Source organism: Oryzias melastigma, linkage group LG13, assembly GCF_002922805.2.
Source record: "Oryzias melastigma strain HK-1 linkage group LG13, ASM292280v2, whole genome shotgun sequence".
Classification (NCBI taxonomy): Eukaryota; Metazoa; Chordata; class Actinopteri; order Beloniformes; family Adrianichthyidae; genus Oryzias; species Oryzias melastigma.
Window position 1 is genome coordinate 13,638,856 of NC_050524.1, and position 11,873 is coordinate 13,650,728.

Sequence of the window (11,873 nt, forward strand, 5' to 3'; positions counted from 1 at the left end):
TACACACACACACACACACAAAAAAAAGAGATTTACACAAAAGGTGAGTGAGTGAGGCAGGGGCAGCAAACTACAAAAATAAACCATACGCTGGTGTCCAAAAGAAAATGTGCACAGCAAAACCAGGGCAGAAAATGAAGGCAATACAGTCTGCAAAGAGACAGACCCCCAAACAAGTATTACCCAACAAAAAGAAGTCCACTGGTCAAATAAGGATAAATCCCCAAAACTTAAACATGTCAGTACAAGGTCTACACACACACATACCCCAAACGAAGTACTGGCACAGTTCTGATGGTTAAACAGTGTCAGCACAAGGCACAAAGAAATGTACCCCAAACAAAGTACATTTTAATAAACTGTGTTCCTTTTATGTTGGTGTATTAAAATAAACAGAAACCTGTGTCCTGAAATAAAGCAGAGAAATTTGGTGGTTAAGGTTAAAAGAACAAACCAAAATGGAGTTGGAACCTTGGCCAAAAGAAAAAGAAGTCAGGGAGACTGCTGACCCAGCCATGACAACCGTCGGAGTCAGCAGCTCCCTGCTAAGGGCTGCCTAAGAAAACTACCTAATGAACACAAATTAAAGAAAGCCCGCAAATCAGAACTACCAAGGCCCAACCCCAAACTAACATAACAAAACCCAGCAATCTAAGATTGCTGAGAAAAAAAGGAGACAAATGTCAAAAAAACCAATCACCACACACACTCCATCACCACCCAAACTAACACCACACAGACCACCACCCAGCCTGCTGCTCTGCTCCCTGCCTGGCTTGGTGTGGCCGCCTCTGGCTTAAATGGACACCACCTGCCAATCAAGGCACATTGGCCACACCTGCCAGGTGAGCTGAAGGGAACTGGATGGAAAAGAAGGCTGCAGCAGCAGGATGTAACATCAATATTAATTGTATAAAAGATGACTTATAAGTTTCAGAGATTTCTTATGTTCTTCATTATGTTTGTTTTCCTGTAAACAGTATATATACTTTTTTGAAGTCCCTGATCCAGAGAAGAGGGAGAAAATATGTGACATAAAGAATAGTTTAGAAACTGAGAGGGTTAAAATGACATTGCAGTCTTTTATTTCGGTGACTGGAGGAAGATGACAAAAAAAAACAAAACAAAAAACAACCTGACATGTTAGGTTTGGCAGGCAGCCAGCAAGTTCTGACCCGTGCTGACTCCAAGGGGAAGTTTCTCTTGTGATACAATGCAAGAAACAAAAACAGAAAACTAGACAGACTTTTCTTTTTTCATGGTTTAATTTCAAAGTGTTACTTCTTTCTCCCAGCACACACTCCACAAGACTGAAGGGTGTGAAGTCATCTGATTTGACAATAATCAAAATAGGTTTTATGACATACTTATTGCAAATAAAAAAAGTTCTTTTAGATTTCAGTTATGCAACAATGCAAGTGATCAGTTACAAATAAAATTGCCAGGGACCTGCTTCAAATGGCAATTCTTCAAATTCTTTGGTGTGTTGAGTAGCGTAATGGACAACAATTTTCTAACACAACCAGACTTAAGATTTGAAACATGGAACAACCTTCTTTTTAAATGGTACAGTTCCAGAAAATTTCTTTATAGATTGTAATAATGGTATTTCTGTCTTTATGTACAGCTTATAATGTTGGGGTATTTTAATATATTCTTCATTTTTTTCACATATTAACACACAAGACAAAAGCTGCCTGAAGGAGGAGAAAGCAAGCATAAAGTACAATAAAATCTCCTAAACAGGAGTAAGGATACATATCTGTGGTCATCCACTGGTCTTTGTGTTGAATGCCTGGACCAGAACATTTTTTGAAAAATCCATTAAATATATGAAAAAAGTAGATAATTGTTGGTAAATAAATTTACAATTTCAATGTATGATCATTAAAACAATGATAGTTTAAAAAAGAAGATTGATCATCTTATTAATCATAACCTACAAGACCATTTTACTTTCCAAAGCAGGATTATACATCATGATACTTTTTTGAACCAAAACGTGAGTAAATTATTTTTCTAGATATGTAATTGATTATGTATTTTACCTTTTTATGTCTCTGCCCATTATAGCTTTCCTTGTATTCTTTTCTGGCTTCAATAGGATAATGTAGCATTTAGGTCCAAATAGCGCCACCAGGAGGCCAAAACTAGAGGCCAAAATAGCAAACACCTCCACTGCATCAGCGTATTTTCCTGGAGAGTTAACATAGGCAGGAACAAAGGCCACCCACACAGCACAAAATATCAGCATACTAAAAGTGATGAATTTGGCTTCATTGAAGTTGTCTGGAAGATTCCTAGCCAGAAATGCAAGCAGAAAACTTATGATAGCCAGTAGGCTTATGTAGCCCAGTAGGACTGCAAAACCAGTTGTGGACCCAACAACACACTCATAAATGATCTTGTCGTTGTGATATCTAGTGTTTGCATAAGGTGTTGGTGAGGCAGAGATGATCCAAACAGTGCAAACTATTGCCTGAACACAAGTGAGACCCAAAACCGTTCCTCTCTGCTGAACACTACCAAACCATTTGAGGTTGGCTCCGCCTCCTGGCTTTGACGACTTGAACACAGCCAGAACTACCATGGTTTTAACCAGGATACATGAGACACACAGCACAAAGCTGATCCCAAACACTGCATGTCTAAGCTGGCATGTCCACAGTTGGGGTTGTCCAATGAACAGTAGGGAACACAGAAAACATAACTTCAGCGACACCAAAATGAGGAAGCTCAGTTCAGAATTGTTGGCACGCACTACAGGTGTGCTGCGGTGATAAGTGAAGATGGCAAAAACAATGCTGCAGATGAATGTGCCCAGCAATGAGGCAGCTGTCAAGCATATACCAAGAGGCTCATGGTAGGAGAGGAACTCTATTTTCTTAGGAACACAGTGGTCATTTTGTCTGCTGGACCAGAAGTCTTCTGGACAAGTGAGGCACTCAACAGAGTCTAAAAAAGAAAAGAAAAAAGAAATACTGTAACTTTGAAAACAAATCAGTATGATTTATTAAAGTTTACCTTCAAGGAGACCCAACCTTACACACACCATTAGGATTATTACAGTCCAAACATATTGATAAGGGAACTCACCTGTCTGATTGCTGATTTTTCCTTCAGAACATGGGACACAATCAAAACAGCACAAAGGTTGCCCCTTCCTTCTCACTATACGGGTACCTGGAGGACAGCTTTCACTGCACACTGACTGTGGCAGCTGCTGACAAAAAAGAAATGAACACATTTCAGAAGAGATTTTGTCTTCTTTTACAGAAAACAAGGCTGTCATAAACAAATAATGTAACCTTATTAAAGTTCCAGAAGATCTTATCTTGATCGATTACAAGTTCTTCACCATTCAAGGTTGTCTTTTTAAAAAACCCAACATTCTGAACCTCTATTTTTCCATCAGGGAGCCACACCCAGTTCATGACATCATATATTGGTAAAGCATCACCATTTTTGTCAAAAGACACTTGGTCACCAAAAGAAGTTGTGAAGTTGACCTTTTCCAAGTAATACATAAGCTACAAAGACAAAAAAAAAAAAAAAAACATAATGAAACTAAAAGTACAAACATTTGGATTAAGTAAAATAAAAGCAAAATTCTGCCAACTCATTTCCTATGAGTGCTTAGAAAGGATAACGCAGATGATCAGTACAATACAAAGAATAGTATTTAAAGAGTGTGTGGGGGCGTAATTTGAGATCAAACCTGCCAAGGCTCCAATTGTTGCAAAGAGGCACAGCTGTGTTCACTAAAAGGTCCTCTTCCTGGCTCACACCGCAGCATCTCATCAAGAGCATACACCAGTGCATACACAGCTTTGTAAATATTATACTCAGGTCTAAGATTTGAGACATCCAGAAACGCTGTCTCTACAGTCTGTAGATCTTCTTCTCCAGTGCACAGGGCCCCACCAGCTTCCATCCATTCTACTGGAGGTGGTGCAAATCGACACTGAAATGTATGCTCCCAGAACTGCTTAACCTGACACAATTTCCAAAGTAGACTATGAGCATACATTACAATATATCAAAACACGTCTTTAGTGACATGTACATTAATTTGACATTCTTACCATGCTGTTTTCACTGTCAATTGTGCCATGTGGACGTATTTGTAAGAGAAAGTCTCTGAGTCCAGGAATTTCTCCTCGACGGATGGCGATACCCAACGTACCTCCTAGGTATGGCATGAATCGATGTGTTTCAAATACATTTGCTGATGTCCAGGCTTCACTGGCCATCCACTGCAGACCTGTCACATTCTGATTCACCACCTGTTTTTTTGCATCATTTCCAAAATGAAACACATATTCAAATGTTGCTGAACCATCTTTCCAGAGACATGATGTTCACAATAAAGCCCTTTCTTACTTCAGTCATTCAGATTTACCTCTTCCAAAAGATGAATCATGTGTATTTGATGAGCAAAAACAATGACAACACGAGCTGTTGATTTCTTCATCAATCCCACAATCCTTTTCAGCTCAACTGGATTTTCTCCCCAGGGCAGCATCTCTAAATAGGCCAAACAACCTCCAATAGAATGATGCAACTCAGACTGGAAGGACTGGGCTACGTGGTGTCCATAATCATCATCACTGAACAACAGCCCTACCCATGTCCAGCCAAAACGCTTCAAAATCTGTAACATGGCATGAACCTAAATGAAAAAAAAGCGGACAGATAACAATTTGGGCAGAATAAAATAGTAAACATGTGTTTGTACTAAAAACAAGTGTAGTGTGCTGCAGTTCAAATTCATTTTCTACTTGTATGGTGGTAAAGGTTCACAAAATAATTTCTGAAGCAAAACTTTACCTGGAAAGCATCGCTTGGTATTGTTCTAAAGAAAGATGGAAATCTCTTGCGGTCACTGAGGCACAAACATGTTGCATAGTAACTTACCTAGAAAACATTGCAACATAACATTTCTGTTTAAGCAATTCTGATATGAATGCTGTGTACTTTTACTTGCAAAAAGAAGATAAAACTTACCATTGGTAGTCTGAATAAACTTATTACATCAGATGCGGCTATAGTAAAGGTTGAGAATGGGTCACCCACTATCCCGAGAACTGGTGGTCTGCCTGAACAGTCTTCCTGAAGTAAGAATTCCTCATCTTGACCGTTGAAAAGTGACATAGCAGCACTGAATCCAACCACAAGTGTAGCACAGTTGTCATAAAGACTGTAACCCAAAGTCAAATTGGGTAGCAAGTTGGGATTTTCGTTGATCTCATGGATAGCAAAAGCCATGGTCATGGCATGCCTGAACCCCAAAGGGTCAAACCTGTCAAAGAAGATTTTACCATCAATCACCAGAAAAAGACATGGCCTGAGTGAGATGTAAACATTGAAAGAGCACTTACCCCTGACAGGTGATCTTAGTTGGCTCAGAGGTAAACGTTAGCTCAGGGAAGACTGAGGTGAAGTGAACTTCAAACAGTCCACCCAGAATCACATCACCAGACATATGCAGACCGTTCAGATGAAACTGTCTACCCAATTTACAAGACAAGTCAATACTTGATGAGCCTGAAGAGAAACAGCAGGAAAGGCAGACAAAGAAAGTACAGATAGACAGGAAGAGAAATGTCCCCATGTCTGCGTCTCCTCCCTACACCACTGCCCTTTGTCTTGACAAAAAGGCTCTATATACACAGTACCATCATGATGGGAGGAGGGCATAATTTTCAGTCCATGACGAAAACAAGTCATTAACATGTTCCCTTTTTTTTTTTTTTGGTCGTTTTGTTTTGACTAAGATATCAAGATCATGATTTTTCCTGTAAACTGTTATTGTAAACTGAGGAGGACACAATAATAAAACATTGGTTTGTTACAACCTTTTAGTTTCAGACCAAGGCCATGACTATATACCCTATAGTTATGAAGATATTTAATATTTTCTAGTCTTTTCCAATCAGAGAGCAAATGGAGGGCCAAGTTAATGATGTAGATGCAGATCTCAAAACGATAGGATGAACACATTGATATTTGTGATCTTTTTCTAGTACAGTTTTTACACTCAGTTCAATGACTGTATTAGATGTGCTTTGTGTTCTTCAGAGCTGTGAAATGATGCAATAATTCAAACAAGAACATTTTTTTGCTTTTATATGTTTCTTCACTCTAATCTGAAATCTTTTTCAGAGGTTTTGCACTTTGGCATGTCCATCTCTACTGTTTTTTTTTTTTTTTTGTATGGATATCACACTTACTTGGTGTCTCAACTATCCCATTGGTCATCGTCTTTATTTAGCCCATTGATTAGTTATATGTTCAACAAATAGTAAATGGCGTATACTTTTACAGCACTTTTATACCCTCCTCAAAGGTCCATTACATATTACAGTCCCATTCACACACACATTCACACACGAATGGTGTCTCCACTGCTGAACACTGGTGGCAACCTTTCACCAGAGGTAAAATGGGGTTAAGTATCTTATCCAAGGATATTTCGACACATGGGCAAGCAATGTAGGAATCAAACCTCCTCTTCCAATCAAAGGTCGACCGCCCTACTGCTGCACCACGGCTGCACAAATGGCATAGAAATTACAAAATAGCGTGCCAAACTACTTAAGCATTCCTGACAATTATGTGAATTTAGTGGGAAAGGTACACTGTGGAAGTTCACTATTTATGTTACTGTACTTTATTGAAGAACTAAGGTTTCCTTGTTCTATCACATTGCAAACAAGGTTAAATGCTTTTGTAATCCAGCAGATATCATCCCGAGCAAAAAGTGCATTTGAGATAATGTAAGTTTGTGATCAAAAACTTATAATTAGTAAAAAAAGTAAAAAAAAGATGCTGTTGATCTAAATCTCTAAAGTAAAGGAGATATTTTCCGAATCATTTATTCTAACTATAGCTATGGCAAAGTGCAACACTTTAAACCAAAAATATGACATTTCTTTTTTATTTAGTCACTTGAACCCGTAAGGGGGTTTACACGTATGTGTGCTGAAGCCCTGCAAGCAAGGCCAAGTGGGCCCCACATGGTTTAAAAGTAGGCAGAAAATGTGGGTCCCGAGTGGGTTCGTCCATAATTCCCACCTGTTTTTGCCTACACTGGCTCCACTGCCCCAGCACCGGCAGCCTGTGCGCGACCCTGCTAGGTCTGCTGACCCCTGGATGGCAGTGCTTGCTTGCTTTGACGAACCCTGGGCAGCGGAGCTCCCAGGCTCAAGTGGGAGTATCCTACATCTCCAAGTTCCATCATTGTTGTCTGAGTTTACCTGAAGACTACTATCTCCAAGAACAACTGTAATATATCCACTATGTTCAGATGTTTTTGAATTTGAATAAGCTTTGGAGCTGGCCACAGAAAAAAATCTGTGACCAGCTTTGCCAAACGATGAAGTCAGCATTCTGCTATGTGAGGGGTGTGACCTATCAATGGATTATGAAAAAAAAATCCACACAGGTATATAAACGTTTTGGAGCAGACTTGCACCCATCATCATCCAGACATCTGAGTGATGGAGATCTCTGCACTCTGTATGCTCTTCTTATTGGCTGTGGCTTTGTTTGAGATAAATGTAGTTTGTGTATTGGGTAGGCTTCTAACTGGCTTTCAGCAAAGGACTGACTTTTCTGGATCTGGGATTACCGCTAGTACTAATGCTTCATCAGTGAAATGTAACCTGCTGGGCACTGCAGGCTCACCGGTGTTCTCAAAGGATGGTGACTTTGTTTTAGGTGGTATGTTCACCATTCACTATAAGATGCACACAGAGATTTATCCTTACACTGCAGTGCCTGAGCCACCAAAGTGCACAGGGAGGTTAGTAAGTCAAGAAAATGTGTTTGAATGTGTTTTTTGTGTTCTCTGAATTATTGCATATGTGGTGTCAGTAAAAGTTCTTATATCATGATAAATATACATTTTTTCTTTTGTTAAGATTTTTTAATGGTATCTCCAAAAATCTGAAGGATTTGGACTTGTCAATTTTTTTTAATTGAACTCTTTGGAAATACCTTTTTTGTCTGTATGTGTGTGTGCATATGCAGCATTGATGCTCGTGAACTGCGCTTCTCTCGTGCAATGATCTTTGCCATTGAGGAGATAAACAACAGCACAGAGCTGCTGCCTGGCATCAAGCTTGGTTATCAGATCCATGACTCATGTGGTGCAGTGCCTGTGGCCATGTACAAGGCCTTTCAGCTTTCTAACGGGGAAGACAATGTCTTCTACAAAGACAATAAGTGCGCCCAGTCTGGCATGATGGCGGCTCTTGTTGCTGAGTCTGGATCCACACCATCTATCAGCATTTCTCGGATCATAGGGCCCTTTAACATTCCTCAAGTAATTTACTTTATTTTGTTTTATGTATTTATTTTGCATTTTATAAGATAATTGACAACTGTCATGTTTTTCTTTAGGTCAGTCACTATGCCACATGTGCTTGTCTTTCTGATAAGCAGCAGTTTCCAAATTTCTTCAGAACAATTCCCAGTGATGCATTTCAGGCCGAAGCCCTGGCCAAGCTGGTAAAACACTTTGGCTGGACGTGGATCGGCACTATCTGCTCTGATTCAGACTATGGCAACAACGGGATGGCCTCTTTTCTTCAAGCAGCTCAAAAGGAGGGGATCTGTGTGGAGTTTTCTGAATCTTTTTACCGGACCAATCCAATTAGCAAAATTCAAACAGTAGCTGATGTGATCCGCAGGTCAATAAAACTTTCTGTTTTCCACACGATTAATCCACAAATGATTATAATATTTATTTAAAAGTATTGATTTACTTAAAAAAGCATGATGTGTTGTGGCATAAAAGAAAAACAGTGGAGCTCTACAAAGCTCAGTTTAATAAAGGGCATCTATTGACTCCTTAGGGCAACAGCTAAGGTTATTGTGGCATTTACTGCCTCTGGAGATATGAAAGTCTTGTTGGAAGAACTTGCCAGAAAACCTGCACCATCTCTTCAATGGATAGGCAGTGAGTCCTGGATTATAGACCCAAACATGCTGAAGTTTGATTTCTGTGAAGGGGCCCTTGGATTTGGGATTCCAAAATCTGTCATCCCAGGACTGAGAGATTATTTGCTAGATATTTCTCCCTTAGAAGTTGGAGCATCTCCTCTCCTGACGGAGTTCTGGGAGGATGCATTCAAATGCAGACTGAGTAAAAGTATGATTTTTTTTTTGATCAAATAGAAACAAGTATTAAATGTGTACATTTAACTGTAAATTCTAATACATGCATGGTAAACTTTGAGATTGATGTAAAAAATATTCTTTAGAACTATCTTTGTATTGTAAAATCCAATATTATTTTTATTTATGTATTTTTATGATAAAAAATTTTAAAAAAAATTATTTCAGAGTCAGATTTTAAAATGTCGATTACATGTGTCCTTCCCTCTGTCTCTCCAGATGCTGCTGCAGGAGAACGTGTTTGTGATGGAAGTGAAGATCTAAAAAAGCTTCAGAGTTCATACACAGAAACTTCTCAGCTAAGAGTCACCAACATGGTGTACAAGGCTGTTTATGCAATAGCACATGCTATTCACAGTGTTGTGTGTCAAAAGAGAACTTTTATAACTCGGTGTGACAAAAATTTGATGTTGGAATCCAAGCAGGTCAATTAAGAAATAATAAAAAAGCACATGTATTTGTTTTCTTTATTTTTAAAATGTCCATGTGTTTATCTGCAGGTTTTAGCTGCACTGAAGAAAGTAAATTTTACCCAGAATGGCTATTCTGTGTCTTTTGATGCTAATGGAGATCCTGTGGCTGTTTATGAACTGGTCAACTGGCAGAAAGACATAAGTGGAAATATTGAGTTAGTAACAGTAGGATACTATGATGCATCCCTGCCTATGACTGAAAAATTCCACATCAACAGAAATATAACCTGGATGGATGGCAGAGAATTAGTAAGTAATCTGATAGAATTGGTTGAAAAATATGAATTTAGTTTAAAGTTTTAACAAAAAGGGTGTTATGATGTGTCTTTGTGAAAGATGCCAGTGTCAGTGTGTACTGACAGCTGTCCTCCAGGAACTCACAGAGTGCTGCAAAAAGGAAAACCCATCTGTTGCTATGATTGCATACCATGTCCTGAGGGAGAGATCAGCAACACTACAGGTAAGATCTTCAATTTTCAAGGCAGATTTTTGCAACATTTATGACACTTGGTAACAGAACTTTGCCATATTTTCCTAGATTCATCTGATTGTTTCCCATGCCCCATGGAATTCTGGCCAAATGCAGAAAGAGACTCATGTCATCCGAAACCAGTAGAGTTTCTTTCTATTAATGAGACTCTGGCGATCATCCTTGCTGCCTTCTCTGTTGGTGGAGCATGTCTGGCCATCTTAACAGCAGCAGTTTTTTTCCATCACAGAACAACACCAATAGTGCGGGCCAACAACTCAGAGCTGAGCTTCCTGCTGCTCTTCTCCTTGACTCTGTGTTTTTTATGTTCCTTAACTTTCATAGGGGCTCCCACTGAGTGGTCTTGTATGCTGCGTCACTCAGCTTTTGGCATCACCTTTGTTCTTTGTATCTCCTGTGTGCTTGGAAAAACCATAGTGGTCTTGATGGCCTTTAAAGCAACACTGCCAGGTAGCAATGTCATGAAATGGTTTGGTCCTCCACAACAAAGACTGACTGTAGTGCTCTTTACCTTTGTTCAAGTATTAATCTGCACCGTTTGGCTCGTGGTGAGGCCTCCATTTCCAATGAAAAATTTCTCCACATACAAAGAGCGGATCATCCTGGAGTGTGCTTTGGGTTCTTCCATTGGGTTCTGGGCTGTGTTGGGGTACATCGGACTTCTGGCTGTGTTCTGCTTTGTGTTAGCTGTGCTGGCTCGGAAACTGCCAGACAACTTTAATGAAGCCAAGTTTATAACATTTAGCATGTTGATTTTCTGTGCAGTCTGGCTCACCTTCATACCAGCTTATGTCAGCTCTCCTGGAAAATTCACAGTAGCTGTGGAGATATTTGCTATTCTGGCTTCCAGTTTTGGGTTGATAATGTGTTTATTTGCTCCAAAGTGTTTCATCATTCTGTGTCAACCTGAGAAGAACACAAAAAAACATTTAATGAATAAAAATTAATTATTTTTAAACCTTATTATCATTTGTGTAAGTTTGTGTATTAAGTTGCACTTTTCCATATAGTTTTGTTCATAATTGATGTATTTCTGTTTATTAATTAAATTTTTTTTTTTACTAATATGCAACATTTTCAATTATATTCTCCCAAACAATGTCACATGTTTTATGTAACAGTATGGATATGTCACTAAAAAAAACAAGGCTGCTCTTCTAATCTTAAAATAAAAAATACATATTTATGATGTTTTGTTTTATTCAGTTTAAACTTTGATAGTCTTAACTAATATTAATGTGTTAGAGCAAAGTCATTTTTGTATTCGTGTCATAAACCAGCTTTTACTGTAATAAATATATTAAATCAGTACTGCTGGTCTGACTGTAATATGATGGTGTTTGAAGTTTTAAATTTCAATAAAACGTTTTTCAGCAAGTCAAAATGATTGTGGGCTCCAAAGACCTGTTAGCTACAAATTAAAATCAGGATGTTAAATTACCGTACTTACAGTCAGAAAGTTGTAAAGTAATTATTATATCAAAAAAGTTTGCCTACCAAAAATGTTGAAGATATCAAAGATTTCTGAAAAAGTTTGCCAACAACTTGCCTACACAAGTTGTCACACAAGCTAAACTGAATATCTCTTTCGGTTTGTTCTCACACATGACACTTCCAAAGACTGAAGAAGACCAAAATGCCTAGAGCAGGGGTCTCAAACTCGCGGCCCGCGGGCCATTTGCGGCCCGCAGGATGATGATTTGCGGCCCCCGTCTTCATATGAAAGA

At 38.9% G+C, this 11,873-nt stretch overlaps 2 protein-coding genes across 2 annotated transcripts; one reads left to right on the top strand and one right to left on the bottom strand.

Moving 5' to 3' along the window:
* Positions 1 to 902: 902 nt before the first annotated feature.
* Positions 903 to 8,333, bottom strand: LOC112149041 (extracellular calcium-sensing receptor). The gene is made up of 9 exons (XM_036214941.1): positions 5,382 to 8,333; positions 5,008 to 5,302; positions 4,831 to 4,917; positions 4,403 to 4,672; positions 4,086 to 4,286; positions 3,719 to 3,994; positions 3,309 to 3,530; positions 3,097 to 3,223; positions 903 to 2,955 (listed from the first exon to the last, which is right to left on the bottom strand). Exons 1-9 carry the CDS (start codon positions 5,612 to 5,614, stop codon positions 2,045 to 2,047), a joined length of 2,622 nt encoding a protein of 873 aa, XP_036070834.1. The 5' UTR covers positions 5,615 to 8,333; the 3' UTR covers positions 903 to 2,044.
* LOC112149043 (extracellular calcium-sensing receptor-like) lies at positions 7,749 to 11,257 on the top strand. The gene is made up of 8 exons (XM_036214956.1): positions 7,749 to 7,807; positions 8,035 to 8,329; positions 8,407 to 8,729; positions 8,862 to 8,965; positions 9,403 to 9,608; positions 9,684 to 9,905; positions 9,993 to 10,116; positions 10,195 to 11,257. Exons 1-8 carry the CDS (start codon positions 7,749 to 7,751, stop codon positions 11,091 to 11,093), a joined length of 2,232 nt encoding a protein of 743 aa, XP_036070849.1. The 3' UTR covers positions 11,094 to 11,257.
* The last annotated feature ends 616 nt before the right edge of the window (positions 11,258 to 11,873 follow it).

What these genes read in the sequence shown, in the direction of transcription:
- LOC112149041 (XM_036214941.1), bottom strand. Translation starts at nt 5,614, where the DNA reads ATGGGGACATTTCTCTTCCTGTCTATCTGTACTTTCTTTGTCTGCCTT. An exon ending in TGATTCATCTTTTGGAAGAG is followed by an intron (nt 4,287 to 4,402) that starts GTAAATCTGAAT and finishes GCAAAAAAACAG; the next exon opens with GTGGTGAATCAGAATGTGAC. An exon ending in TCTTCTGGAACTTTAATAAG is followed by an intron (nt 3,224 to 3,308) that starts GTTACATTATTT and finishes CTTTTTTGTCAG; the next exon opens with CAGCTGCCACAGTCAGTGTG.
- LOC112149043 (XM_036214956.1), top strand. Translation starts at nt 7,749, where the DNA reads ATGCACACAGAGATTTATCCTTACACTGCAGTGCCTGAGCCACCAAAG. An exon ending in CCACCAAAGTGCACAGGGAG is followed by an intron (nt 7,808 to 8,034) that starts GTTAGTAAGTCA and finishes GTGCATATGCAG; the next exon opens with CATTGATGCTCGTGAACTGC. An exon ending in TCTGTTTTCCACACGATTAA is followed by an intron (nt 8,730 to 8,861) that starts TCCACAAATGAT and finishes TTGACTCCTTAG; the next exon opens with GGCAACAGCTAAGGTTATTG.